Source organism: Trachemys scripta, chromosome 5 (genome assembly GCF_013100865.1).
Source record: "Trachemys scripta elegans isolate TJP31775 chromosome 5, CAS_Tse_1.0, whole genome shotgun sequence".
Taxonomy (NCBI): domain Eukaryota; kingdom Metazoa; phylum Chordata; order Testudines; family Emydidae; genus Trachemys; species Trachemys scripta.
Genome location: NC_048302.1, coordinates 78,875,686 through 78,899,505, shown reverse-complemented (window position 1 = coordinate 78,899,505; position 23,820 = coordinate 78,875,686). Strand labels below are relative to the sequence as shown.

General features: G+C 41.5%; 2 protein-coding genes and 1 non-coding gene across 13 annotated transcripts in view; 2 read left to right on the top strand and 1 right to left on the bottom strand.

The window, feature by feature from the left end:
* On the top strand, positions 1-23,460 carry CENPU (centromere protein U). 11 transcript variants are annotated; one of them, XM_034771388.1, is made up of 14 exons: positions 1-190; positions 4,117-4,198; positions 5,815-5,857; positions 7,764-7,917; positions 8,677-8,788; positions 9,862-9,958; positions 11,018-11,149; positions 13,367-13,439; positions 13,869-13,989; positions 15,170-15,248; positions 16,251-16,298; positions 21,133-21,194; positions 22,247-22,403; positions 23,128-23,460. In XM_034771388.1, the coding sequence occupies exons 1-14, from the start codon at positions 127-129 to the stop codon at positions 23,263-23,265; spliced, it is 1,362 nt and encodes a 453-aa protein (XP_034627279.1). In that variant the 5' UTR covers positions 1-126; the 3' UTR covers positions 23,266-23,460. The 11 variants fall into 11 exon arrangements, with proteins under 11 accessions (XP_034627279.1, XP_034627268.1, XP_034627276.1 ...); XM_034771377.1 differs by having other exon boundaries at positions 2-190; positions 7,800-7,917; positions 22,247-23,460; XM_034771386.1 differs by having other exon boundaries at positions 37-194; positions 7,800-7,917; positions 22,247-23,460.
* Positions 3,488-3,560, top strand: TRNAF-GAA. Its single transcript has one exon. It is a non-coding gene; the product is annotated as a tRNA-Phe (tRNA).
* PRIMPOL (primase and DNA directed polymerase) overlaps positions 22,095-23,820 on the bottom strand; it is a 40,191-nt gene continuing 38,465 nt past the window's right edge. The window contains exon 15 of the mRNA XM_034771372.1: positions 22,095-22,195. Coding sequence (XP_034627263.1) covers positions 22,184-22,195 — 12 coding nt within the window. The 3' untranslated portion in view covers positions 22,095-22,183. The remainder of the gene's footprint in view (positions 22,196-23,820) is intronic.

Below are 23,820 nucleotides of genomic sequence, written 5' to 3'. Positions count from 1 at the left end.
GCGGTTAGAATTGTCGCGGGAAGATGCTGTCTGAGTCGGGAGCGCGCGCTGCGGGGTCAGTTACTGAGCGCGCGCATCTCAGCCCCCGGCGCGACTACTGAGCCGATCCCGGGTGCCGCCGCTCCAATGCCCCAAGCTGCCCACTTACATAGCGCGGACAGGGGGCTGCTGGAGCCCGTTCTACTCCTCGGTTGGTGCGTGTCCCTCCTTCTCCCCCCCCCCACTAATCGCCTGATCACGAGCGGCCCGGGCGGGGCTGGGAGGGTAGTGGGGGTGTCGGGGTGGGGCTGGGGCAGTAGGAATGATGGGGCGGGGCTGAATCCGGGGGGGGCAGGGCAATGGCGGTGGTTGAGGAGGTGAGGGGGGCGGGGCAGAGGAGGCTGTGTCTGGGTCGTTATCCCAGTATTGTTCCAAAACCCCAGTCAGGCCCTGGCCATGTCACATATTTGGCTACATCAAGTGGATACAAGTGTTTGCCCAGGCTCTCCCATTAGCATTTGGGGTCACCCTCAGCTTCCGCTTCCATGTTGCAGCCGGTCTTTGCCACCCCAGCTCTCACTTGAGGCTGAGTGTTTGTGTTCGAGGTCAGTGCCTGGGGGAGTTGAACTCAGGTTCTCCAGATCATCAGCTTTCCTGCTGTTATTAGTCTGTAGCCTTCCAAAGTGGTTTTTCAGGGAAAGTGACTTTTAGAGGCAAAGCTCTTTTTGGACTTCCAAGTATTGGATGGTGAACTGTGTTCATGCAGTGGGTGTCTTGGATCATGTACCTGTTTTTTGTTTCTTTCTACTGAGGAAATTCTCAGTCCCTGTGAAGCGGTATAGTGACACGTGGGAAGTCAGTTTCAAGGAACCTGTGATGATCCTACTGATTGATTAAGTTTGCTATTTTGTTTGCGTGGCTCAAGTGTGAGCATAGTGGGGCACAGTACTCTGCAGTTGAGAGAAACAGGGTGAGATTGGTTGCTTGGAGTCTTTGGGATTAGTTTCCCATGTTATGCTGGCCAGTTTCTGGAGTACATAATTCCTGGAATTCACTTTTGTTTTTCAGCTTCCTTATGTGCTCTTTGAATGTCAGCATTTGGTCTAATGTGACCCCAAGGTACACGGGATGTTTATAATGCTCAAGGATTGTAGTGTCCTACATTATCTGGAGTTTTTACTTAGGCCGATGGTATTTCAGCCAGAGGGCACATATTCATGTCTTACTAGCATTCTTCTCCAGGTCCACTCAGGGAGCCAGTTAGACTTTGTTCAGTGTCCTCAGATCTTTCTGATTGGGTAGCAGCAAAGCAAGGATCATCTGCATAAATGAATCTTTGCAAAATCAGGGGATTCTGGTTGGTCATTTGTGAAGGCATATTAAAAAAGCAAGGGTGATAGCACTGAACCTTGGGATAATCCATTGACTTTTCTGATTATCCATCTTGACAAAGAATGTTGATTCTCAAGCAGGGAAGAAATGACAAGGACCATCTTGCTATTTCTCAAAATTCTTGCCATTTTCAGTAGAAGTGCACGATGGTTCAGTGTCCTAAGCTACCGACAGCCTCTGTAATTTTGCAAGTTTCAAAGCCATCTTGGGTTTATTGGGGTAAGTTTGCAACTTGATGACAGTATTGACGTCCTCGGTGGAAACCAGCTTGGTCAACAGGCAGCTGCCCTTCTGCTATTGGCGCTATTCCCCCGTTATCATTTGCTCATATAGCTTGTAGGCTGAGCAGAGTAGGGATAGTTGTCGGTAGCTCTTTGCAATTAAGGTCTTCAGGTGGTTTGAGTAGCACGTGCACTTTAGCTTGTCTCCACTGCCTGAGTATCTGCATTGTCTCCAGGCAAGAATTAAAGACCTCAAGTAGCCGCTTCTATACTCTTGTCCAAAAGTGTAGTAATAGTATATGAGATGTATAGCTGCCTTTCAACATTTCAGAGTTTTTGAGACTGTTGTCAGCTCCTTGATGGTAGGCTGCTCATTGCGGATTTTTCTGATCCTGAGGAGCAAGCAAAGTACCTGCTTGTCTTGTTTCATTATGTGCTTTGTTTTGTGGGCTGGTTTACCATTTAGGAGGAGTTGCTGTGCCAGTTGGTTGAGAGAGACTTCAGTAATACACTTTGATTGTTGTCCGTTAGGGTTCAGCTCACAAATGATGGCCTATGCTTTTTTGCTGATATGGCACAGGTTTGTTGTTTCAATCAGCTTGCTCCAGCTGTTGCACCACTTCTTTCTGATCTCTTTTTTCTGAGCCCAGGAGTTCTCTGAAGGGATCTGAGTCAAATAGTCCTAAATATCTTGTTGGAATGTTCTGAAAGCCCAGGTACATGTAATGTCTGACATCCCTTGGGGGTGTGCTTTTGGGTAGTCTTCCACATTAGAGAGAGACATTCTCTGTAGTGCTTTTGTGTTGGAGTAATATTACAGATGGATCTATTCAATTTGGAGGTAAGCTTCTCCAGTCAGACTTTCTGAAAATGAATTTCGGCAGGTACTATGTTTTCCTGCATAAATGTTGTATGCAGTCTATGGTGTGGTCATGGGATCGCTGCCATGACCTCGCTTCTGAAGTAGCGTGCATTTTTAGAGGTGACAAAAGGTAGGCTGGGATTGAATCCCTTGTTCCATCATTTGTTTTGGAAGGCACATTTATCCTTGAAGTCATAGAGCAAGGTCAGGTTGTTTGTTTGACTTCCACTTCTCAACTTTTTCCACATTGTTGTTATTGCTGGAGTAGCCCCAGATTGTGTTGTGACTGTTGAATTCACCTGTGACAAGGCTTGTTTTTTCTGGTGGCTTGTAAATAGAAACTACTGCTATTTGGTCGAATTCAACCTTAAGTTCTGTATATCATGGTGTTTCACAACAGTGTTTTTTACTAGCCTTTTGTCACATACAAGTACTGTGCTACCATAAGGGCTGCTTTCAACCTTTGCAGCAATGTGCATGCCAGGAATGTTTAGTGGTATTGTCTTTCCCTGTCAAAGATTCAGGTTTAAGCCAGAAGGGACCACAGGATCATTTAGTCTGATTGCCTGTATATCACAGACCATCAGTACCACTTCATGAAACACAACAACTGAAATGAGACCCAAGTATTACTGCCCACAGGACAGACTGAAGCATACCAACACCCAAGGCCCCCTCAATGGCAGGGACATGATTAAGTGAGATGCTTCAGAGGAAGGAGATCCCAATTCCCACACCCAGAATATGGGTAGCGGGGAGAATCACTTCCTGACCCCTGTGAGTGTCTGCTTTATTCCAGATAGGATGTCAGCCTTCTCTGCACAGAATTCTTACACATTGAAACTATTTCCTTTTGGCTGAGGCTCTCAAAGGGGCTGTTTATGTCAAGGATTATATCTGGGGGTGGAAGGGGTTGGCGACTGGGTGGTAGAGGCGGGGCTGGTATGTGTGTGTCAGATATGTTCACATCATGACCCTAGTAATCTCCCATTGCAACTAACTATGTGAGAGACCAAATCTATTCTGTGCAGCTGCTGAAGTAGTTCAGTTGGGAAAGCATTAGACTGAAGGTCTAAAGGTCCCTGGTTCAATCCCAGGCTTTGGCAGGTCCTTATCTCCCTCTTTGTGCAGGGGTGGCTTGTTGGGGGGGGAGGGATAGCTCAGTGATTTGAGCATTGGCCTGCTAAACCCAGGGTTTTGAGTTCAATCCTTGAGGGGGGGCATTTAGAGATCTGGGGCAAAAACTGGGGATTGGTCCTGCTTTGAGTAGGGGGTTGGACTAGATGACCTCCTGAAGGTCCCTTCCAACCCTGATATTCTATGATTCATATTGGGAGAAGGGTGGCTGAGTGGTGGGGGAACCGATTCTGTTTTCTTGCCTGGCTAAATCTGAGGCACTGTCTGCCTTTGGCAAAATCGCCCTGAACTCCCCATCCTGGCCCCTGCAGCAGCAGTTTGGATTAGCTCCCCCGCCACCCTCACTCCGCTGGGCCTGGGCCGGGCCCGGCACTACCCTGTGCTGCATGGGTCTGTGCACTACCTTGATTCTGTAGTGTGCTGTTATTGATGTACAGGTAACTTTATAGGCACACATTGCATTCCATGTACTCTTTTCGTAAAGGACAGGTCCCACGTTAAATGGAGACTAACGTGTCATTTCAGAAAAGGCATTTGAATACAAAACTTCTGTAAGTGAGATGGATAAGAAAAGGAAGCTGCATGGTAAAAGCCACATGCCTGCTCTGTAAGTAAACAATGCTGTAAATTTTCCTTTACCAATGAACTCCCATTTCTTTAAAGTGAACTGAAACACTTCACCTGCACACACCTAGACTGAGACCGCTGAGGCTAAGATTTTTTTTTTTTTATGGGTGCCTAAAGTCAATGGGTGCTGCTACGTGCTCAGCACTTTTGAAAATCAGGCAATTTATTTAGGAGCTTTATGGCCTGATTCGGTGGCTTTTTCCTTATAGGCATAAGGGCTGCCCACATACACCCAGTTGCTGAGTCAGGGCCTAAATAAAGTGTTACGGTCCCTGTCTTGCAATTGGCTATGCTTGGATGAACTGCTGTATGCATGCATAACCTTATTGACTTCTGTTGGGCTCTTCTCCAGTGAAATGTAAGATCAGAACCTCAGAACCTAACTTCAGTACCCATTTTAAAAATTCTCGACCTTTGTTGCTTGTTCACTAGTTGACAACTTAATTACTACCTCTCACAGATATCAGTGCTATCACCAGGTTTTAGATAAAACACACTACTCTGAATTCTAACTTTGGAAGACAAGTAAAATAAAGATTTTCAGCAATTTTTACTTAACATATAGTCTTCAAATTTATACTTATGTTAATAATTTGCAACTGAAAGCATTTATTAATGTAAATACTTTAACACTGTATGGTAACTGGTCTCTTTTGCAAATGGAAAAACTTAAAAATGCTGTGTGTATGTATATAGTATGAAAATTAGGTGTTGTACATTAAATTTTTTAAGCATGAAACGGAATGTGTGTTTCATACAACATATTTCTCTTAAACTAGCTAATTTTTAAAATTGAAATTGCCTGGCAAATATTAAGTAGAAAACAAATGAACAGAAAACCCTGCTCAAACAATATTGCCACTAACTAGTGGAGGTAATGGACCATTTTTAATACACCTCTTTCCTACAAGTGCCCCAATTAGCATGACATTCAGGTCATCAGTCAAATTGAAAATCCTATTCCAAATCCACAGGTAATAATTTTCAGTGGCATGCCAACTTTCAGTTTTCAGCCTAATTTTGGGCTAGACTGTGACTTGCATGAGACACCCAACACTATGCAGGCTACCTGGACCTTAGGTTTGGTCACGTAGAAGTAAGCAGGGCTACTCTCTCCCTTGCTTTTTCTCTGCAGGGGGTGGGTAGGGAATAGGAGGAGAGAGATGGCTCTAATCCCCACTAATAACTGGCCAGATTAGCTGAACCAAGAAAAGAGCAGTTAACTTCTTGCTGACAAAGGCCCTCTGTAAACTGTTTACCCTTTGGAGAAACAGTAGCGCTTGGGTTTATCCGTTCATGCCCCTCCTCTTATTAAGTATTGCCTAAATAGAAGACTGTTGAGGAGTAAGTCCTGATTATTTTTTTTCTTTAAAAAGTAAATATATAATATTAAACTTATATTTGAGCATTTCCTTTGTCATTTGGGTTAAGCTCTGTTGTTAAGAAGCTAGACATGGGTAATGTAATAATGTAATGTAGCCCTGATTCTGATGCAGGAATGAAGAGAAAAAGAGAGTAGGTTTATAGTGGAGTTATTTTTAAATAACTTCAGTATATTTAACTGTACATTTAATTTATTTTATACATATTTAATAGTGAGAAGACCTCAAAGAAAACATTGAAAAGAAATAAACTGGATGTAAGTTATCTTAATTTTGCAGTCAGTTAAAAATAATAAAGTATAAATGTGCCATGCTGTTGAAGGTCTAGATCAGGGGTGGGCAAAGTACGGTCCACGGGCTGAATCTGGCCTACCAGTTGTTCTAAGCTGGCCCTCAAGTTCCTGCTGGGGAGTGGGGTCTGGGGCTTGCCCCGCTCCAGCCGGGGAGCAGGGTCAGGGACCGCTCCACACAGATCCTGGAAGCAGTGGCATAGCCCCCCTCTGGCTCCTATGTGCTCCAATAGCCCCCTCTGGCACTCCAATGGGAGCTGCAGGGGCAGTGCCCGTGGATGGGGCAACGTGCAGAGCCTCCTGGCTGCGCCTCTGCATAGGAGCCAGAGAAAGGACATGCTGCTGCTTCTGGGAACCGCTTGAGGTAAGCGCCGCCCAGAGCCTGCATCCCTGAGCCTCTCCCCACACCCCAAACCCCTGCCCCAGCCCTGATCCCCCTCCAGCCCACTGAACCCCTTGATCCCAGTCCAGAGCACCCCAGCCCCACCCCAGAGCCTGCACCCCCAGCTGGAGCCTGTACCCCTTCCCACAGCCCAACCCCCTGCCCCAGCCCTGATCCGCCCTCCAAACCCCTATGTCCCAAGCCCAGAGCATCTTCCTACACCCTAAACTCCTCATCCCCAGCCCCACCCCAGAGCTTGTGCCCCCAGCTGGAGCCTACACACACCCTGCATCACCCCCCCCCGCCCCAGCCTCCCCACCCTCCCCCCCCCCCCTCCCCCCCCCCCGTATCCTGAACTCCTCATTTCTGGCCCCACCCTGGAGCCTGCACCCCCAACCAGAGCCCTCACCCCCTCCTGCACCCCAACCCCAATTTTGTGAGCATTCATGGCCCACCATACAATTTCTATTCCCCGATGTAGCCCTCGGGTGAAAAAGTTTGCCCAACCCTGGTCTATATCCTGAAAGCTAACCCTTATGTGTGGGCATAGGGCTCTGTCTGCATGGATGAGCTTTCATCCTCTATGGGAACTGTGTTTTGTAATCTCGCTGCTTTGCAGCTTTTGTGAGAGTGATGTACCTTGCGGTAAAATGGACAGTTTGCTTGAAAATGTGATGCTAGTTTTCAAATCCGGACAAAGATTTGATAACTTTCCCATGATAAAAATAGAGACCATCCAGAACAGGAATATTCAGTGCATTTATTTTCATTGCCAAAATGAAAACCTTAAAGTTTAACTTGGGAAACTATATTATGCTTGTAGAATAGAAATGCAGGTGATTGATGTCCCTTCATTCCCTGATCTTCATTTGCACCTGCACAACTCTCACTGAAATCAATGGGAGTTACATACATAAAACTGACAGGCTGGTTGGGCCAATAATTCAGCCTACAGGTGACTTTTAAGCATGCCTTTTTCCCTGCTCTCCTAATATAGAGCAACTTGTGCTGAATGATCTACTTATACTTGCTGTTTGGAACTTTCAGCAAATTAAAATTATTTCATTTTTTAACGTGCAAGTTTTGTAGCAGTGGAAATCCACGACTAGACACACAATAGTAATATGAATAACAAGGGGGTGGCTGAAAATGTCCCCCCTTGTCTGAAGGAAAAAAAATCAGATTTTTGAAAAGAGATTAGTTCTTAGAATGTGCTGATCTTTTGTGTCTAAAGTAACACTTCTTACAAGTTTTATAATGTACTACTGTTATAGCATAATACAAAATAGTAATATGTATCACTTCACTTTACCTACATTTTTCTCACGAAAAATAAGTGTAAAAAAGAAAATGCATTCATGTCCCCTTTCAAATGTTTTGCACCATAGCTCAGTGTCATGGATTCTATTTTAAATTTGAATTCTAAATACTATTCTAATCAAGTATTTTAAATTTGTTGTCATTATATTTAATTTGTTTTACATTGGAAAGTTGGATGTAGAAGACGTTGCTTTAATACCCACCCAGGAATACAAAGCTAAGTCCCATCCTCGCAGTAAATTACTTCCATGTGAGGAACCGGATGTCTCAAGGATATTGAAGATAACTGAGAGTGGGCAAGTTGAGGAGCCTGATGATTCATTTGGTTAGTATTTAACTTTTTAAAATTGTTTAATACATTATTTTTTACAAGTTATCTTGCACATAAGTTATTTTAAAAACCATAAAGAAAAGCCTCAGTGTCACTCCTTGCCTATGGGAATGACAAGGGAAAATTACCTCTTTGTTTTGGGCTTTTGTACTCTTTAATTTTGAGTAGTGCTTATATACCACAGTGAAAGGTGCTATATAAAAGTTTAAGATTGGTAAATTCCAGATAGTAAACCTGGAAGTACATAGCAGAACATCCCTTGTAAGGTGGTGGTATATAAAACGGCAGTGTTTTCATGGTTCTTGGGTGTTTGTCATCTTCCTCCATTCTTGTGCTTGTAGGTGGTGAGAACTGTGAAGAGAAACTGTTCTGCAATCCTAAGAATATATGTGGAGATATTTTTAAACATTTGCAAGGAGAAGAGGCTTGTCACTTTCAAATATTATTAAAAGGAAAGATCTTATTCTCAACCATATATAAATTATTTTCTGGTGAAATATTAAAACCACTTTTCATGCTTCATGTGGGACCCATTGATAGACACCCCTTGGTCTCCCCAAGTTTCTTCTCTCAAAAATTTTAAACAGTGTATTTTTAAATAAGACTTACTTTGAAAGAGACACATGGTAGACATACAAATCATAACAATGCCCAATTGTATGAAATATAGGAAAACAGTGCTAGTGTAGCCAAGTGCTTTGCCTAAGCAGACAAAGTTGCAAACTTCCGTGTTTGTTTTTCTGTTGTATATAGATCACCCTTTACACAGCACTGCTGTAGACGCTGGTGGGAATGTGGAATTGCAGGAAGAGGAACACATGTCAGCTAGTGATTCATCTCCACAAGGGAAACATGCAGAAACAAGGTACAGTGAACATAAAATATTTTCCAGTCCTGGAAAACTATTAGATAATGTTTGGAAAACTTAAGTTTGCTTTTGTACATTGGTGTGATCTCAGGGTCATCCCATTATTTCAAGAGAGACTTTAAATGGTGAAAAATGTCCTCATTCTATCTCAATTGCTGTCTTTTAAAATGCTCCTGCTTAAAACCGTCCAAGTAAGAAGCCAAAGCCCAAATCAGTCAGCAGGTCAGAGGGAAAAGAATTCTGGCTTGCACTATGCCAAGCATGTACTGCTTATAACTTACATCTGTGTATGTTAGACTTTCTTACTGTAATGTTGTGGGTGTCAGGATTGTGTTGGAAGAAGTGAAAGGCTTTTAAAAAAAATTGATCCATTAGTGAGACTTCTATTTGCAAATGACTACTATTCAGCAAAAATGGCAAAGAAAATAGTAGAAAAAACAATTGAAAGGGAATCTAATTTGCTTTGAGACTGATATAGTTTTGAGAAAATTCCTCTTCATTTCAAATTATTGTAAAGCAATTTTTGTTCATACACTTCTGCTTTGTTAAAACAGATTTGGTATAAATATGAAGTAATGCTTGCTTGAATGAACTTATCACGACAAAAACAAATAGTGGGTTTGATCCCTTTTGCATCCCTGTTGAACTCCTGAAGATCATTTTCCCCCCAGCTCCTCCATGCCAATTTCCCAAGTGTACCTCATTTGCTTTTGGAGCCCAGGCAACACAGGCATCTTTATGGCCAGTCAGCACCAGGCTGAACTCTTTCAGAGCCTTTTAAACTGACAGTGGGGGTTGCTGTTGAGAGAGATGTGGCTGCTGCAGCACTTCTTGAAGCTGATGACTTGGGAATTGAAAACTGAGAAGAAATTAAACCTGGGATTCCTGCAAGGTCGTACAGAACCACCTCCATTAGGTCACCAATGAACCCTTGGTTTTGTGGTTTAAATAAAGCATGTTGAGGACAAGTGTGCAACCCGTTGGTTAGCATGTAATGGGTTACACATGGATACAGATTTTTTTTTTTTTAATTGTGTCAGGAAAGTTTTTATTGCTCATCTTTATTCTAGAAAAAATCAGTGTAGCTTGAAAATGGCTGAAGATAACAAATCAGAGACAGAGGATTCTGAAGACGAATCCCTGAAGGAGAATAAGATACAGAAAAAGGTTTGTAAGAATATATCAATAACTTTTATTGAGAACATATTCTATGCCATATTCAGATTAGACAGAGGAAAGGGTTTGACACTCTTTAGCACTTGTATAGTTATTTTAATCTGTAGAGCATCATAGATAATTAATCTTCAAAACACTCCTGTGAGATGGGCAAGTATTAAGTGTAATGCCCAAGGCCACCGATGGAGTGTCGGAGCAAGGATTAGCACTCAGGAGTTCCTGGATTCTACCAGACCATTAGACCATATCTTCCTTACTTGATGTGCAGCAGGTTTTTTCTTAACAAAAAGAATGTTTACTTATGAAATATATTGTCATTCTTAAGGAAATATAGATAGTAAAGAATTATTCCTCATTTATCTACTGATCCAGTATTAAAGTTACAACAGACTTGTAAGAGTAGAATTTTCAGTTAATTACTAAAACTAATTTTTAAAACTTATATTGGTGCTAATCAACTTGACACACTTATGAGTGGCTTTCCTTCAATGCGCTTACGCATCACATTTCCACCACACTTAAGTCTCTTGATACTTAAAAGTTCTCTTGTCACATTTTTTAATCTTATCTTCTGTCAGCCTGGAAGCTCTCTATTAAAGTGGCAGATTTCTGTCAGTCAGTTTTTAATGAGAGAAGCTATGCAATAGTGCACCATATAAGTCTTGCACGTTGGCCTGACTGGTGTGTTAAATTCACTACGCTCACAGAATCCTAGTGTCTTTCACACCAAGAACTTCTTGTGTGGAGCCCTACTGTGCAGTTATTGCTGGCCTTCCAGAAAAGAGTCAAAACTAATGATGACTTTTAGTGTTCAGAAGTATGTAGTGTGAATAATTCTTTTTTTTAAAAGACATTCAAATGTAGTTTTGAAACCATCACAGGATACTGTAGTAGTTTTGATTGCTCATGACATCTCAAACTGTCTTTAAAAGTTCTTATTATAATTTTAAAGCAGTAGAGTTTAGATCTTTCAGACTGTTACTGTTAATGCCTTTTTTCTTTTGCACTTTTAAAAATCTGAAGATTTATTTTAAATTATTCTTTATATAGATATCAGGAAACGCCATGACCAATGTGGAGGAATCTAAGTTACCATCTGCATTAGCATTGGGGAACAGCTCTTCAGAAAGCAACATATCAAATAAGGTTACAGATTTAGTGAAGAAGTTGAATGCACAAAAGGTAAAAGTTGTCCCAACTACAAAATCTATCAAAAATGCCTCTAAAATCTTTTCTCCTCAGAATTAAGCACTAAAACACATAGTGATTGCTCTCATCTGTTTAAAAAGAGGGAGAATGTTTGTATTCAGGAAAGAAAAATAGCTTTGGGTGTGAGGGGGTAGGACAGAGGGAAAACTGAACACAGAGGTCTTGTCTACTCTAGCATTTCTCTTCAAAATACTCTCACCTTGTGCAGCTTCACATGTGATACCTGTCATAGTTCAAGGCAACTGCACCCATATTCCCCCTCTGTGATTCCCTCAAGGCCTCAGTGCTAAGCTTCTGGCTTCTCAGCTGTCACCTCTCTTGGGCAGAGATCCACATCTGTCTCCCTACTGATTGGGGTTTTTCCAGATGTCACAGTTCCCTGCCTATACTGTGATACCCCAGCAAGCTAAACTGGCCAGTGTCTATGCTTTGCTTTCTCTCCAGAGGTTATGCCTGCAGTCATAAGTTATTGCACAACTCTTTAGAAGTCCATTTATTCTTAAGGGGAAAGCATTACAGAGAAAACATTAAAAACAATAAAAGAACCTACACTCATGCTGAAAAGCTTACCAGAGGTCACCCCAGCTCCAACTTTGGGCTCAGTTGGTGTCAGTCCTTGAAAACCCACAACTGGGTGATCCCTGTATCTACAAGTTCATAACTGTCTCAGATTCAGAACAAGACCCACCATGAATAGTTCAGTTGGGCCTTTGATCTTGGTCTCATGCAACAGGTGATCAGCAGACAATGGCCCCCTCCTCAGGACTTAGCTTCAAAAGGCTAGGTTTTTGCATAACCAGATGTCCCTAGAGCAGTGAATTTCAAACTTTTTTCTGGCAATCCAGTTGAAGAACATTGTTGATGCCCACGACCCAGTGGAGCTGGGGATGAGGGATTTGGTATGTGGGAGGGGCTCAGGGCTAGGGAAGAGGGTTGGGATGAAGGGTGGGGCTGGGAATGAAGGGTTCAGGGTGTGGGGGGACTCTAGGCTAGAGCAGGGGGTTGGGGTGCAGGAGGGGGGTCAGGGCTCTAGGCTGGGGCCAGGGATGAGAGGTTTGGAGTGTAGGAGGGGGCTCTGGGTTTGGAGGGTCTCGGGCTATGGGAGGGGGCAGAGTTCTGTGCTGGGGGGGTAGGGGGAGCAGGCTTTGGGGTGGGGCTGGGGATGAGAGGTTTGGGGTGCAGGAAGGGGCTCTGGGTTTGGGGGGCTCAGGGCTGGGGCAGGGGATTGGGGCACAGGCTTACCTCAGGTGGCTCCCAGTCAACAGCACAGCAGGGGGTGCAGAGGCAGGTTTCCTGCCTGTCCTGGAAGCAGCCAGCAGCAAGTCCGACTCCTAGGCGGAAGCGTGCAATCGACTCCACGTGGTTCTCGCCCGCAGGCACCACCTCTCCCCCAAACTCCTATTGACCGGTAACTGGCCAATGGGAATGTGGAGCTGGTGCTCTGGCGGGGCCACCATGCGGAGTGCCGTGGCCCCCCACCTAGGAGCCAGACCTGCTGCTGGCCGCTTCCAGGGCGCAGCATGGTGTTGGAACAAATAGGGACTAGCTTGGCTTAGCCAGGCAGCACTGTTGATGGGCTGTTAAAGGTCCCGATCGGCAGTGCTGACCAGAGCTGCTGCGACCCAGTCCCTTCTATTCCACAACCCAGTTCTGGGTCGCGACCCACACTTTGAAAACCACTGCCCTAGAGAATCCCCAGGAAAACCACTTAACACCTTTTGTTCTGAAAGTCTATTCTTATCTGATGCTTTGTTCAGTATTGTCCTCTGAACCCACAGGTACCACATCTCCACCCCTCAAGAGGTTACATACCCTTCTGGACCACAATAATAAATCATTCATTTAATACAATGGACCCCAAAGATACATTCATTTCAATAAGGTCGCCCAATAATATTGCCAACTGCATTTCTCTTCAAAATATTCCCACTGATGCAACTTTAGCATTCCCACTCTTGATATCACTGGTGATGCAATCTGGCATCACTTGTTCACTGGCAGCATTACCAATGTTGTCAAAACTCTGCACAGAGCTGATGTAGACTACACAGTTGTTAAAATGCCTGTGGTTGTTCTACACTAGTGTTACTACCAACTGCTACATTAGAAATAGTTAATTATAATTATGGGTTTTAAAATGGTTGAACGTAATTGTTCTTGAAAGATAATCTGCTGCATTTTGTATTGTAGAAGCCCAAGAACAGTGTTACTTCCCATGTGAAACCAAAGAAGTCTTCACAAAAGAGTGCATTAGATCCTTCTGGTAAAAGGAATTTGATACTTTTCTCTTCATAATTTTAAACTTCCTTGTAACTTTTCCTCATTAGCCATTAATGTTTTTTCCTAAAAATAGTTTTGATATCTGGTATTTTGCATCCCAGTAAGGCTAGAAATGGGAGCCTTGTATAATTGGAATAGGGAGATTCTTATATAGTTGGACTCAGCACTCACTCACTAGTACTGTAACATCATGAGATACTGGGTTTCAAGATTGTGACCATTTTAGGTATAGACAAACTATTTGATATTGTTTTCAGATGTTTTTCTGACTCCCTCTGGGTCCTGCCCAGTTGGGTTATGCAGTTAGCTTTATATATGGAGATAAATAAAATATGTTCCCAGTTCAATTCTTAAGAACCCTCTAACATTTTCATTTTATATTTATTTTAACTAGTCATTTCTTTTGTTTCAGCTGATGATAGCCCATGTTCTATACAGATTTGGTGCCCGAAAGGGCTGAAAAGATTTCCCCAAGATATTACAGAATTGGATGTTGTTCTGGCTGAGTATGAGAAGATAACTGCAGACTACAAGTAAATATCTTGCTTTCCTTGGACTGAAAACTCCAAATTGACACAATGTATTTAGTTTGCTTGAAACCAGGGGATGTATTAGATGACTGACTATAGTTTCTGTGATACAAATGGCATTTTCTTTAAGTTGTGATACTAGGGAGGTTGGCCTCAGATTTGGTGTTGCCCAAATATAAATAATATTGCCATTATGGATAGCTATTGTGATTGGGGAGCTATTTCTGAACACGATATATCTCAATATCTGCTTGAAGATGCACATTGATCTATCAAGACCCAGGAGAGGCTGGAAATATCCTACATTTGTTAAGCTGGTTTCATGGGCTCTGTTTGTTTGATTTCTGTTGAAGCAGTCAGCTTTGAGGCTCACTTAATATGCGATTTTTTTTGTCTTAACAGGGTTTTGATGTTCTCAATCTGCTGTTTAGGTCTCTTAATCAGAATTGAAGCGCTTATTCAATATAAAACATCTATCCTGTAGTTAATAACTGTATAACTTCTTAATTCTTAGCACGTGTGAAAGAACATTGGTAGTGTCCCACAAGTTAGCTAAATTCTACATATTTGACTTGCAAGCTTGGGTGGATTTACCCCTAAAAAGAACAGTGCTTCATGATGTACTATTTCACTAGGCAAGTTAGAAAAAGTGCAGAAGGGAAGCCCTATATGTAGTTTATTATTGGCATTACCTCCTGCTGCCCAGAAAGTCTCATTGCTCTTAAAATCCCAGTGCTAATTTCTGTGGACCTTGCCTCATTGAAGAATAGGCAACTTTCCTTTCTTCAAGTAGCAATGTCCAAAGAATTAACCAGTCCCAGGTGAACTTGGGACGAACGAAAAAAAACAAAAACTTTTGATTTAAAAACCAACCCAATGTTTTATTTCCTTAGCTCTGCAGTAGTCATATGCTAATCATAAAAAAGGGGGGTGGGGGGAAAAGTTGAATGCACTAAAATTCTTGGCTGCAGAAGTCATCACAACTGGTAAACTCTTCAAGGGGAAGAGTTAGGCTGTTGCCAGTAAGGGACAGGAATCTCTCTGCCTCCTATACTCAAAGTCCAATGTTAGAATCTGTAAATCTTGCTACTTGAAGAAAGGAAATACTCAGATAAGCAGATACCTTTTTCCTATACTAACCCAACTGTGGTTTTATTTTACTCCCTTCCTCCCCAACTTCCAGACAAAGGGTGGAGTCTAGGATTTGTAGGGAAGCTATTGAGGGCTTCTATTCTGGCTTTAAGGACCAACTCACTAATACTGTAAGTATAGTAGTAAATATAAAAACATTTGTGTAGAGATGGTTGTAAAATTTTAGTCAGAATACTTGTACACCTATTACTTTATATATAGTTTTTTTACTGATGCATCTCAGGGTGTTTTAAAATTAATCCACCTTGTGAGTTATGAATGAATTAAGAAATAAAACTTTTTATCACTATTGCTCCAACTTGCTGCACATGGACAGACTACTGCACTTGTGCAAGAACTCCAGTGGGGTTCCATCTGGGCACAGCCGTTTGCTCACAGACAATAAATTACAGGATTGAATTAGCTTTTGGGAGACAAGGACCTTCTCTTGTGCAGTTATCAATGAGCAAGGAGTTCTGTAAAGTGGATGCAAGTTGAAGGGTTGAGACTTACAGAGCTGACGGTCTGCCAAGATACAAGCAGTACGTTTTGTATATCTGCCTCAGAAGCCATGTTCAGGGCTTTAAAATTAGGGTATTTTTTAAGGTGCCTCTGATGTACAGTTCATGGAGAATAGACTTTCGCAATAGATTTTTCAGAGCTACCCACCCACTGACTGGAGAGAACAGTAATTATAGCTGTGGCGATTAAGATTTAAAATATAGATATATTTAGTGAAATAAATTGAGAATTTTGGTCTTTACTTATGACCATTGCCACAATCAATATTAAAATTATAGTTGAACGTTAAACTTGTTTCAAATGATTTATTAGCATGGACAACAAAACTTCATGCATTTCTATAACAAGGTGGTAAAGAACCTGGGATTTTTAGATAGGGAGCTAGAGAGTGTCAGCCTTGCCTCCTGGTGGTGGAGAGAGTAGCATTTTATAACAGTCCTTCTTCTGGGCTGGGGAAAGAACATGCCAGACAGAATTACCAGTGCCTAATTTCTTTAAGCCAAAGTGTTTCAAAAGTAATTCTTATAGCAGTGATTATAGACTAAAGGAATGGGGAAGAAAAAATCAGAAAGGTTTTGCTGTCAATACACAATGTTTTCCTTTACCTGTAGATAACAGAAGTCCAGGAACTGAAGGATTTGAAAAGAAAAAATGCTAAGGTAAAATAGAGAAATGATCTTTTTATAGTGTTTAAATGAAGCTATGTTGTATTTAGAGACAGAAATGTATAGTCAATGTTCAACTGCAAAACCAAACTTGGATGTTTGTTTTTAAAATTATTAGAATACAAATATACCTAGATAAAGTTTGTGAAACACATTTTATCTGGGAATAACACTGTTTGTAATATACTTATAAAATCAAACAGAACAAAAATCCAGTTTGAAACTGTGTTTTTGCCAGACTTGCTAGACTGTTAACCAGTTGTGCTAGTTCAGTAACCAGTGAGCAAACTGTATAAACCAAGAATTACTAGAAGTTGTAAAATATGCTAAATGCCAGATTCTGATCTCTGCTAAGAATCTTGGGTGTAGTGTACAGTAAACAAATTGACACACACTATTCAGTATTTATTTCACAGCAGTGGTGTCAGAGTACCACGTAAAAGGAAAGCCAAAATGTATGCTTAAACTCCTTTGTCAGTTTATTTTCATAAGCACCATATGACTATTGGAGCTGCCATTTATTTGCTACTGATGCATGCTGTGACTACAACTAAATGGGGAAGGAAACAAACAAAAAAAAGCAATGAGTACTCTGATTATAGTTAAGGCTGAGAGTTTGTCACGGATTCCATGACCTCCGTGACTTCTGCTGGTGCACCTGGCCCAGTGGCAGCTCAGATGCACTGGCTGCTGCTGGAGCAGTCTAAGCCCCTACCCCCAGGAGCAGCAGAGTTTGGGTGTGGGGGAGGGGGCAGGGGCACCGGATGGGGTGAGATGGGCTCTGGGCAGTGCTTAGCTGGGGGGTTCGCCGGAAGCAGTGACATCCCCCTTGCTCAGCTGCTAGGCTGAGGCGTGGCCAGGCAGCTTTACGCATTGCCTCCACCCAGAGCACTGGCTTTGCAGCTCTCATTGGCCGGGAATCTGTCCATGAGTTTTTCTAAAAATATGCATGACTAAAACGTAGCCTTAATTATAGTATGGTTCTCTGTTTTGCCTTGTGCTTCATTTATATGAAGGTGTACTCTTACTTGAGAGAAAGTGTGAGCACTACTGGACTATGAATTGCCACTAATGAATAGTTATTGGGACAGAGTGAGAATGACTTTATAGCTGTGATACTCACATTGAGGCTTATGAGCTGTTTTAATGTCTCCTGCAGCTCTTTGGAGCACATGATATCAACACATTCTGATTTTAATTATTAACCAATCAGGATGCATTTACTATGTTATAACCAAGTGCAGTTGATACAATAATACTTGGTCAGTCATTTTGCTGTGAGAATAATATATATTTCCCCGTCATACTGTTTAAATATGAATATATAGTACTATACTTAATGAAATCACACTACTGTGGCTCTTTTGGGTAATGTTCATCGCTCCTGAACCACTGAGATCTGAGTATCATTGCTTTATAGTTTGTGGTTTAGGGCACTCATTTAGGAGATGGGAGACCCACATTCAAGTTCCTGTTCCAGTGGCTATTTAATTATTTATACAAAGTGGAACAGTTTCAGTAGGAGAGGCAGAGAGACCTAGAATATCCCACTGGCCAGTGGTAAGGGCATTTTTCTTAATGTAGGAGACCTGATTTCAAATATCCCCCATCACACAGAAGGTGGAATTGATCCTGCGTGTCTCGTGTCCCCAGTGAGTGCTCTAACCATTGGGCTAAAGTTTATAAGGGATGCCTCCTTCTCCTGGCATTTAAGTCCCAAAAAATCTTCTGGGCAGAAACTATTTGATGAATTCACATCAAATTCACAAATAGTTTTGGGTTGATCGAAACTGCATTTGTCGTTGAATAAGCTATTTGTCCAAAAAACGTTTCCCATCTCTAATTCGCAAGCATATTTTAATCCAGCCCTGAAAACAGCAGATCAGTCTCACCCAGCAATTCTAGTATATTTGAATCATTGTCTTTCCTTTGCGTTCTCCCATCAAGTGGAGTCAGCGGCTCTTGTTCTTTGTCTCCCAGCATTCTTGTAAATTTCATCTTCCAGACACTGATGGCAACCTTCGCTGTGTCCTCCATCAGTGTCTCAAACCACTTTTTTCTAGGTCTTCCTCCTAGTCTTTGAATGTAAATTCAATATTTCTTGGAGAAGGAGATTTGAGAGGGGAAAACAGGAAGGGATTCCTGGTAAAATTACATTTAATAATTTGGTAGATTAAAAATGTTTTTAAATATCAGAGGGGTAGCCATGTTAGTCTGGATCTGTAAAAGCAGCAAAGACTCCTGTGGCACCTTATAGACTAACAGACGTATTGGAGTATGAGCTTTCGTGGGTGAATACCCACTTCGTCAGATGCATGTAGTCTGGATGCATCTGTCTGGATAAGTGGACTCTCTACTCAGACCCTAAGCCACCAGCACTCCCAGCTATCTCCGTGACACCACTGATTTCCTGAGAAAACTACAATGCATTGGTGACCTCCCAGAAAACACCATCCTAGCCACCATGGATGTAGAGGCTCTCTACACAAACATCCCTCACACAGATGGAATACAAGCTGTCAGGAACAGTGTCCCTGATGATGCCACAGCACAACTGGTTGCTGAGCTCTGTGACTTTATCCACACACACAACTATTTCAAATTTAATGACAATATATACCTCCAGACCAGTGGCACCGCTATGGGCACCTGCATGGCCCCACAATATGCCAACATTTTTATGGCTGACCTGGAACAGTGCTTCCTCTGCTCTCGTCCACTCACGCCCCTTCTCTGCCTATGCTACATTGATGACCTCTTCATCATCTGGACCCATGGGAAGGAGACTCTGGAAAAAATCCACCATGATTTCAACAGCTTCCACGCCACCATCAACCTCAGCCTGGACCAATCTACATGGGAGGTCCACTTCCTAGACACCATCCTATACCGAAAACCCACTGACCGCTATGCCTACCTTCATGCCTCCAGTTTCCATCCCGGACACGATCCATTGTCTACAGCCAAGCACTGAGATACAACCGTATCTGCTCCAACCCCTCAGAGACCAACACCTACAAGATCTTCACCAAGTATTCTCAAAACTACGATACCCGCACGAGGAAATAAGGAAACAGATCAACAGAGCCAGATGTGTACCCAGAAGCCTCCTACTGCAAGACAAGCCCAAGAAAGAAACCAACAGAACTCCACTGGCCATCACATACAGTCCCCAGCTAAAACCGCTTCAAACACATCATCAGTGATCTACCACCCATCCTGGACAACGATCCCTCGCTTTCACAGGCCTTGGGTGGCAGGCCAGTCCTCACCCACAGACAAACCGCCAACCTTAAGCATATTCTCACCAGCAACCACACACCGCACCATAGTAACTCTAACTCAGGAACCAATCCATGCAACAAACCTCGATGCCAACTCTGCCCACATATCTACACCAGCGACACCATTGCAGGACCTAACCAGATCAGCGACACCATTGCAGGACCTAACCAGATCAGCCACACCATCACTGGTTCATTCACCTGCACGTGCACCAATGTAATATATGCCAGCAATGCCCCTCTGCTATGTACATCGGCCAAACTTGGACAGTCCCTATGTAAAAGGATAAATGGACACAAATCAGATATTAGGAATGGCAATATACAAAAACCTGTAGGAGAACACTTCAATCTCCCTGGACACACAATAGCAGATTTGAAGGTAGCCATCCTGCAGCAAAAAGTCTTCAGGACCAGACTTCAAAGAGAAACTGCTGAGCTTCAGTTTATTTGCAAATTTGACACCATCAGCTCAGGATTAAACAAAGACTGTGAATGACTAGCCAACTACAAAAGCAGTTTCTCCTCCCTTTGTGTTCACACCTCAACTGCTAGAAGAGGGCCTCATCCTCCCTGATTGAACTAACCTGGTTCTCTAGACTAACTCACTCTTGCTTACATATTTATACCTGCCTCTGGAAATTTCCACTACATGCATCTGACGAAGTGGGTATTCACCCACGAAAGCTCATGCTCCAATACGTCTGTTAGACTATAAGGTGCCACAGGATTCTTTGCTGTTTTTAAATAGTGATTGTCAGTCCAAGTCGCACAGTGCATGCAAGCTTTCTCGTTTAAACATCTATCTTTATAAAATCAAGTTCTAACTCAGAACTTTTCTATGAAGTCATCCAGAACTTAGGCTCCAATGCTACAAACTGTTCTGTGCAGAGCAACTTGCAGGATTAGGGCTGTAGTTTTAAGTACTTAAATAATTGAATTAAACAATATAGAAAAATCTTAAAATGTAAAGAGCACCTTTCATTCTGAAGGATCCTAAAGTACTACATAAACAACATCATGCTATTCTTGCATGTAAAAAAAAAAGTATGAAAGTGTATGTAATAATATATACTGTGGTGTAAAGATTTTTATAGATGAGAATGTGGAGTGCCTATATTATGATTGGCTTTGCAATTCTTGAGTTGGAGATCCTCCCAAATAAGTATTAATAAAAAACAAATTTCTACACCAGTGTCTTATGCCAAATGTTACTGAAAAGCTTGAAATTTTTTTAAATGTTGGGATTTACCTGCCTGAATGAACAAGGATCCAGTACTACAGTGAGTTCAACAGTACACATTATGGAGAGAGAGAGAAAATTCTAACAAATTTTAGAGACCCTATTGAAAAAAATACCTAAATAGCACTTCCATATATTACACTGTCATGAATTGTAAGACTTGGTATCTCAAGATTTTCCATGTCTAGAACCCAGAGCATTGTCCATTCAGAATGCAGAGTTGGAGGTATGGGAGAAATCTACCTTGTCTTTTAACTGTCTTACTCTTGAAAGACTGCTATTTCACTTAATTTTATTATAGGTGATCACAGACATCAACAAGAAAAGACGGCGTTTGCTGGAAGTTAGAGAAGAACTAATTCGGTAAGTTTCCATTTGCTAAAATGTATAGTGATTATACTGATTGAAAGCATACAATAATAGGCTATTAGTGGAAATTGAGGAGTCCTGTTACTGTCCAGAAAATCTAAGGTAACCCTTGTTTTTGTCATTCACTGACTTTCTTTGTGTAAATAGCAGATGAAACATTTATGGCCTGCACCAGCTGAACATAGGAAGGAATACATATTTGCAAAAGCTAAAATTAACCACTCCATCTCCACAGGAGTTGTGGAACTGCCTAACAGAAACAGGGAGTCGTTTTCACAAACTATCTCCAGCTACTCTAAATTCATGGGATAATGTCTGACAGTTGGGCTACACATTCCATAAGAAATACACCAGCTGCATGACTGGAGGTGAGAACATGATCAGATAGGTTAAGACTACTTAAATTCCACTCCGAGCGTGGAACTGTGTGTGTGGCATTGTTCCCACCTCCAGTATAGCTCACCTTAATCTTGCTGGGTAAACTTCCTGATTCCCTTAATAGAACTCAGCCTTGAACATGTGCAATACATTGTGATTTTAACTGCCCCTACAGGGGCAGGATATTTCCCAAGATAGTACATGCAGCAGTCTGGTGTGGTGGAGTCACAGAATGCCTAATGCCATATTCCATTACTATAAGATATTTCTCAAAATAGAGGAAGAATACTGTTGGCTGTATTTTACTTAAATGTTATGTCTGTCTATTTTAAATTGTACACCTTGGCAAAAGCCATCTCCTAGAATCCCCTTGATCACAAATGTGATTGCTAGATTCCTGTCAAAAGAATTATTGTATTATTGACAAGATTAAATGTGTCCTTATTAGATAAAAACTCAGCAATATGGTTCTTTAAATTGTGCATACTGTTTATTAATTAGTTACCAAAGATTTACCCTAATTGTAAAATGCAGACAGTGCAACAGCCTGGTATTTTTCTCACTTTTATGACCCCATTAAGTCATGTTCAGTAGAAACGGTACGTTCAAAGTAACTCCTGAAAGAAAAAAATTCACAACACAATCCTTAAGCATTGATGGTTTTTAAGGACTGGACCACAACTGAAGCAACTACAAAGAGAATATGCTGAGCTACAAGAGAGAGAATCTTCTCTCAGGAACGCAACCCAGTTCCTAACTGATTTAAAGGAGATGCAGCAACGGTATAGAAATTGCAGAGAAGACCACCCACAAGAGAAAGTAGTCGTAAGTACTTCTTGATTCTACAACGTTGCACTAGCTAATTCAAGTTTCTTCTCTTTAGGAGAAGAAACTAAATGATGATTCAGGGCAGATAGCAATATCATTATGTTGGTGTCTGTCAAGGCCTTGTACAGCATGGCAAAAACTTCAGTGCTGTTGTATCCAGGACACACACGTAGTGTACTATTTTTTAAAAGTTCAATGAAAAACAAAGTAAATTAATTTTCTAATTTAATATAGATGTAGGTCAAACCCTGGTACCTAGGAACTTCCCTACATACAAGATGGTAGTATTTGCTAACTTTCAAACCTCAGTGAATTTTGTAACTCTCTTTTAATGCTCAAACGTCTATTCAGCAGCATAGCACTGACAGTGAGCTTCTCAAATATGTACTTTAAGTAGTGTAGGAGACCTGTACAGGAATTGTGTCATGGCCTGGAATACACTCTCCTCTCTTCTAGGGCACTGCTGACCTCCCAATCTAAGGAAGCCGTCCACTTTAGGACATAGTATCTGCTTATGCTTAGTATAGCCAAACTTTAACTTGACTTAAAGATGCAGAATAGAACATTTGAAGAGAGTGACATCAAATTATAATCCACTCTTTCAAATATGTCAGGTATGAGAGACAAATGGAATACTTAGGATAATAGGCAAGTAATTGGACAATGTTTGTTTTCAAAGAGTTAAAAGTAAAGCCTTGTAATTTTTTTCCTCCAACAACAGTATGGAATTTCCAGCATTCCTGCTCTTCTGGTGGAATCTCAACTAATTTTGAGAGCTGAAAGTCATTTTCGAAATATCAGCACAAGATTACAAGAAGTTCTGAATTTGCAGAAAAAGGAGCTGCCAGAGAAATTTTAAATGCTTTATACAATATACCTTCTTCTTGCAACTAAGCATAGTTAACATCAGTTAAGTGTATTCATATACCTAATGGTTATGACATTGCAATTCCATTTAGATTTTGTATTTGCACTCTAACTTCTGATATAACAGAAGCAGCAATTATTTAAATACTACCGTATGCATTTAATAAAACAAAGCAATGTGTTTAAATTGCTTCTGACTTTAAATCTTTCACCTCTATAAATAAGTGATGTGAGCCTCTTGTGAGAAAAGTTGATATGTTTCTAAAGATTTACTAACAATTGTGAAGAGAACGTGTGGTTTTTCACTTAAATGTTCAACTCAAACTTACTATACATCAGTGTGCTACCTCATTCATAGCGTGCCTGGCAGCCTGGAGTAGAGAGTATGACAAACCATTAATGATCTCAATGAATCAGTGATACTTTTGAAGTGCTAGATTTAATAGGATTTTATTATTGGATTACCACAGTAATCATTTGGAAATACCAAAGTGACAAGAGTAGACATTTTCTTTAGAATGAGCAATAACGGGTTTTTCACTAAATA

What these genes read in the sequence shown, in the direction of transcription:
- CENPU (XM_034771388.1), top strand. Translation starts at nt 127, where the DNA reads ATGCCCCAAGCTGCCCACTTACATAGCGCGGACAGGGGGCTGCTGGAG. An exon ending in GGAGCCCGTTCTACTCCTCG is followed by an intron (nt 191 to 4,116) that starts GTTGGTGCGTGT and finishes GTGTCATTTCAG; the next exon opens with AAAAGGCATTTGAATACAAA. An exon ending in GGAGCCTGATGATTCATTTG is followed by an intron (nt 7,918 to 8,676) that starts GTTAGTATTTAA and finishes TGTTGTATATAG; the next exon opens with ATCACCCTTTACACAGCACT.